The 6,000-nt window shown below is 37.7% G+C and overlaps 1 protein-coding gene across 2 annotated transcripts in view; it reads right to left on the bottom strand.

Moving 5' to 3' along the window:
* Window positions 1-278: 278 nt before the first annotated feature.
* wdr45b (WD repeat domain 45B) overlaps window positions 279-6,000 on the bottom strand; it is a 60,408-nt gene continuing 54,686 nt past the window's right edge. For both annotated transcript variants that reach the window (XM_080184140.1, XM_080184141.1), the window contains exon 10: window positions 279-2,583. In XM_080184140.1, the coding sequence (XP_080040266.1) occupies window positions 2,477-2,583 (107 nt within the window). In that variant the 3' untranslated portion in view covers window positions 279-2,476. The remainder of the gene's footprint in view (window positions 2,584-6,000) is intronic.

The following is a 6,000-nucleotide window of genomic DNA, read 5'->3' as shown; positions in this document are numbered from 1 at the left end:
TCTCTCTTTCTCCCCCCCTCCCCCTTCCTCTCCTCTCCTCTCCCCTCTTTCTCCCCCCTCCCCCTTCCTCTCCTCTTTCTCTCCCCTCTCCCCCCACCCCTGTGCAAGCCATTCTATAAATCACCCACTTATAACCAACAGTCAAATAGTAAATGCTTTAGTAAAGGTGACATGCAAGTGCTACTGGATTACACTTTTCACCAATTGTATTTATAGATTTAAATGTTGCGTTGTCCCCAAAGTACAAATTAACAACTTTTGAAAGGTTAATGTGACTTTTTTTTATTAGTGCAGGGAAACATTAAATACAAAAAAAAAATGACATGGGTCAAACAAGTTAGTGAAAAAAATTTAGTACAATCGAACATTTTTAGTAAAAAGTGGACAGTTTTTCTAATTAACAATTTACACAGGCACACATGTCTGTACACCACTTGATTTTAATTTACACTGAACCCAGAAGTGACTGACTGAACATTGGGTGCTCCAAACACCGGTTAATATTAGTAAAGGTACATTATGAAAGTTATCTTAAGAACTCATTAGTTTCAGTTCAATAACTGTACAATTACAGGAGCTGGGAAGTGTCCTGTTTAACATATCTATAATAAAAGCTACAGTGTAAAACTGTTAACTTTGTGACAGCTTAACCCAATGCTGTTTCAACTGTAAATTTCCTGAAGATTATTGGAAGTTTTCCTGTGGAAACCTCAAGCTGAGTTTTTCAATGTGCCTGCATGCAGTTGTCCTACTAATTACAATTTCAAACTATTACATTTGAGGTACAGTGCTGCACATATTTTAGATTCCAATAAAAGCAGGAAAGGAGATAGTGTAACTTTGCTGATTAATGTCAGTTACATTTGTGTGCTTTTTTGTCCAGAAAAATATAGCACATTATTGGACCACTCCCACCTAAACTGCATCTCTGTACATGCCAACAGAAAATTCTTAATAAATCTACATTAGTTTGGATAAATAAATAGAGTATTAACACTTGAAAGAAAATCAGTTTTCATTTAAGTCTGCTCTGACAATCTCCAGGGCAAGCCCTGTAGGGTCGTAACCATTTGAAGTGATCCACTCCTACAAGATACCATTAATGAAAAAGGCCAGAAGTATTTAATAAAATGGTATGCATTTAATGAGCTAGTTTCTAGTCAGACACTCGGTCTGCTTAAGGAAATATTTGCAGAGGAAGTTTTGGCTTACTGGCTAGACCTTAATCAAAACCCAAACTGGCTGTTAAACCAGGTCACTGGGAGTTTTTTTTAAAAAAACAAGACTTTGCGCTTCTAGTGTGAAGATGTTACACTATTACACAAGTTTAATTTTTTTTAACCTGAAGTTGTCCAATTTATCAAAATTAAGGGAACAAATAAATTAAGATTGCTTCTCCTTTGACAGTGAAGATTAAATACAACCAATAAAACTTTGTTTTAAGCCACTGGATTTTATGTAGAGGTTGTAGTTAGTTTATTCTGCAAAAAATAATTATTTGTTCCTTTTGCAGTTTTTTTTTTCTTAATTTATGCAATGTTTTCAACCTGGATGCCAATTTATTCACTTACGCACACCAGATACAGCAGTACAAATGTTAGAATCACCAGCCACCAATACATCTCACTTTTCCTTTAAAAAAGTAGCAGGCCTTCTTTCAAAGAAAAATCACCAATATACAAGTTAGACTTAATGTGCAGAGTACATTAAAAACAGTATTTTGTAACTAGAAATGAGTTTTGTACCGTACATACATTTAGCACAAAACCTATGCTAACAAATTGGGCATCTTGTTTTAAGCAAACACCAGTTTGTAACTTTCTGTAATTGTGAATCCCAAAGTGGAAAAAGAATTTACTGTGCACTTAACTCCATGAGCTGACCTGAAGTTAACAGCTTGGCTGTTAACAGCCTTGTGCAATCTGATGTCTATTTAAGCTTTTCACATTCACAGGCCACAATATATAGTTAGAATGAAACATAGATTTGGGCTTGTGTGTTTGACAAGTAATTGCTCACATTAGGCAATGATAACTCGCTTTGCCAGCAAGCAAACCAAACATTAAGGAAAAAACCTGCTGCTTCAAAGTGTCTACTGTAAACATCCAGTCACAAAGAAACAAGTTTAAACAGGCACGATTAGTTCAAGAGTTCTTTTACGAAAGAGGAGCAGTTTGAAGGATTGGTTACTTCCTTGTGGTCACAAAGGTTAAATGTTGCAATTCATTTTAATAAAAAATAGATTCTTCCCCAAACCCAAAACATTCCACAACAGAATTGGAAAATGGCAAAAATAATAAACGGAGACATCTGTATGTCGTCCATCCGATGGTCCATCACTAGAGGTTCATTATACTCCTCGTTTTATCACTGTTTAGTCACGTAACACTTTTTCCTCTTTTAGGCTGGCAGGCTAAACCCCAGCAATAGGCAGATCTGTTTGAAAAGTAATTATTTGCATTCATATCCTTTACAGTCATATCTTATCATCTGTCATTTCCAGGAACTGGGCATAGACATCCCGGGTGCATTCACCTTTGGTGTTGAATAAAAATTTGTAGTAGCTGCCATCTGCACAAATCGCTGCAACAAATCAGACCAGATTATTGTGAATGTTATTCCAAAAGATAATTAGTTTATTTAAATTTCATGTCACAAAACTGTTAAAAAAGGTTAAAATAATCTCAAAAGAACAAAAACAAAATAGGAAATCATTTGGTTGGTTAAAACTGCTATATGTTTAATTGGAATTATAGAACAGATGCATGACTTTCAAAGACATTTCTCATGTGAAATTGTAACTTTTCTAGTAAGCAAACTCTGCATAGTTGAAGTGCCTCATCATGATCGACACAACAAATTTTCCGAGTGTTAAAAGCAATAAGCTTCAAACTTCAAAAGAAAAATCATGATAGAAACAATGTATGTGTAAATATGAATATAATAATAAATTAAGTGTTTCCCATGCACTTATTGTAGAACGTGTATTGCTTGATAATGTTTAAAATGTGAAACTACCTTAACAGCATCAGCCATGAGTCAGATGGTAGAAAATGTGTCTGTTTCAAAATTTTGTGGATTCAAGTACCATGCCAGGACATGAGCACAAAAATTCAAAGTTGCACTCCAGTGCAGTACTATGATAGTGCTGCACTATTGGAGATACTGTCTCTCACACGACGTATAAATTGAAGCCCCATCGGTCTATTAAGGTGACCGTATCGTGGCACTATTTCAGTGATGTGGAGATGCTGGTGTTGGACGGGGGTCAACATAGTAAAAAGCCTCACAACACCAGGTTAAAGTCCAACCAGTTTATTGGTTAGTAAACCCACAAGCTTTCGGAAACACTGTTCCTTTGTCAGGTGTGTGGAAGGTTCTGATCGGAGAAGGGCATGTAGAGACACGCACTGAGACGGGGCATTGTATTTATTCTTCAATATTTCATTAACAGTACTGGTTTGTGGGAGACTGATGTGCAAAAAAGTTGTCTGCTATGTTGTCTACACAACAAAAAAATGTATTTCATTGACTGTAAAGTGTTTTGAGCTGGTTGGGAGAAATGCTATATCAATACGGGTCTCTTGTTCTAAAAAGACAAATACTAAAATACGTTCGCTAACTGGTTAAAAACAAATCAAATAAATTCCAATATTGCAGCGCAAGGGAAAATGTGCTTCACGCTTAGAAAACACCTCTATGCAAACTGGTCTTCAGCATAAACAAGTAAAACAGAGATGCTGTAATCCATTCATCTGTTTTCCTCAGGCAGTTTTTTTTAAACTATTGAAAATCGTGAACATTCATTCACAGATTCCAAAAATCATAGAATTCCTACACTGCAGGAGGCCATTTGGCCCATCAATTCTGCACTGACCACAATCCCACCCAGGCCTTATTCCCATAACCCCACATATCTACCCTGCTAATCCGCCTAACCTGCACATCTTTGGGCTGTGGGAGCAAATCGGAGCACCAGGAGAAACTCCCGCAAACACAGGGAGAATGAGCAAACTCCACACACAGGTGATCAGAGGCTGGAATTGAACCTGGCTCCCTGGTGCTAACCACTTGAAAACAATGCTACCGTTTTCAATTTTTAAAAATTCAGTTACTGCAATAAAATGACAGCCAAGAGATTTGTATTTAAGCAGAGTGATTTGATTCAGTTTCTTGATTAAGTGTAATTTCTTAGTTGAATCCCTATGTTTTTGAAGTAATAGGAAGCATGAGGCAGAGCAAGACACAGGAATTGTAACAAAGTGCATATTATCCACATGCATACATATTTCAATCTCTTAACAGTTTTCAATCTGTCCAGACTGTCTCAATCGGTCAGTTTAAGTAGTATGTCAGTCAGTGAGTTTGTTTAGCGAGCAGTGCCTGGCAAACATTGTTCACTCAGTACAAATGGTATCTTGATATTGCAATGAAACGTTTTATCATCCATTCAGCCAACTGTTAGCCCAGCACTGAAAAAAAAAGTCACTGGGTCAACATTCTCGTCAAACACCAAAGTATTCCCACAGAGCAAGGTTCATAGATTTTCAATCACATGAAAGGCTGGTTAACAGAATTGAGGCCTGCAGTTGGAGGATCAGCATAAGCTTAAGTTTTTTTTAAAAAGTGGCTTCAGGACTGAAAGCAAGTGTGGTCAATGATTGCAATTCAGACTGAAGGATGACTTTCCTTTGTTTTTGAAACCTTTGCTACCAAAGTTGGGCAAAGGTAATGTTTTCGTCAGTTACGCTGTCAACAATACAGCTCAAAAAAGTTAATGGATGATTTCAATGAAGCCAATAGGGTTTGGTCCAAGTTAGAGCTGTTGGCAGTGATACAGCTCTTGGTCCTAGTTATTTTCAAAAAAGATTCAGATACCACTGGGAGATGGGAGAATGACATTTTGTTTTTACATTGTGGTTGCCTCAACCAGCGTGGAATTGTCAGTTGTTAAAACGTGAGCGTGGTTTTCAAAGCAGGTTGTTGGATGTGGATTTGACCTGAAGCCTTCCTAGTCAAATAGAAACTCAAAGATTTTTCTAGTCAGCTTTGTACATGTAGAGCATTAACCAGATCGGGAGAAACGACAAGAGCTACGTAATTGTAACAATGTTGAGTTCACAGTGGGGAAGCGCATTCTGCTGCTTCGTATGTCTGATTGTTTTAATTCTGTTGTTAAACTCGTCGGTGAAAGAATATTATTTTGAAAAAAAAACACATTGAAGGTTTTCGTTTATAGTCAACAGGACACTTTGCATGCTGTTTGATACGAAATTTGAATTAAACAAACATCTGGAATTAACTTTAATCTTTACCATGGAGCCGTTGTCAATCGTCGTAACAACCCACCTGGTTCACTCATGTCCTTTATGGAAGGAAGTCTGCTGCTCTTATCTGGTCTGGTGTACATGCGACTCCAGACACAATATGGTTGATTCTCAAATGCCCTCAGCTGAAGGGCAATTAGGGATGGGTATCAAACAGGTACCAGCCCACATCCCTGAACAGACAGTACAAGGGGCAAATAATTTATACAGTATGAAAAGACAAGTGGACCCTGATTGATAGAAGCATTGTAAGATGCCTCAACACCAAGTTAAAGTCCAACAGGTTTATTCGGGAGCGAACGTCACTAGCTTTCGGGGCTTTGCCCCTGACGAAAGAGAAGTGCTCCGAAAGCTAGTGGCTTTTGCTACCAAATAAGTCTGTTGGACTTTAACCTGGCGTTGAGAGACTTCTTACTGTGTTTACCCCAGTCCAACAGCATCACATCACGATAGAGGCATTGTCATGAAGAATACACCAGCTGTTGGTGACTGACCGATACCAGCCAAGCACGGTTTGCTATTTAAACCAAACAGCTTGACCCTGATCGTTCAAAGCATTGTCCTGGGGATGAACCAGCAAATGGCTGTCTGTTTATTTTGTCCGCAAAAAAAAAAACAGAATCTTGTGTATTTTGTTTTGTATATATGTGTATACAGCTTCCCGTACACGTAC

This window comes from Carcharhinus amblyrhynchos, unplaced genomic scaffold (genome assembly GCF_965287045.1).
Source record: "Carcharhinus amblyrhynchos unplaced genomic scaffold, sCarAmb.v2.hapA chromosome_577, whole genome shotgun sequence".
NCBI lineage: Eukaryota > Metazoa > Chordata > Chondrichthyes > Carcharhiniformes > Carcharhinidae > Carcharhinus > Carcharhinus amblyrhynchos.
Note: the sequence above shows the minus strand (reverse complement) of the source record. Positions and strands in the feature narration are given on the sequence as shown.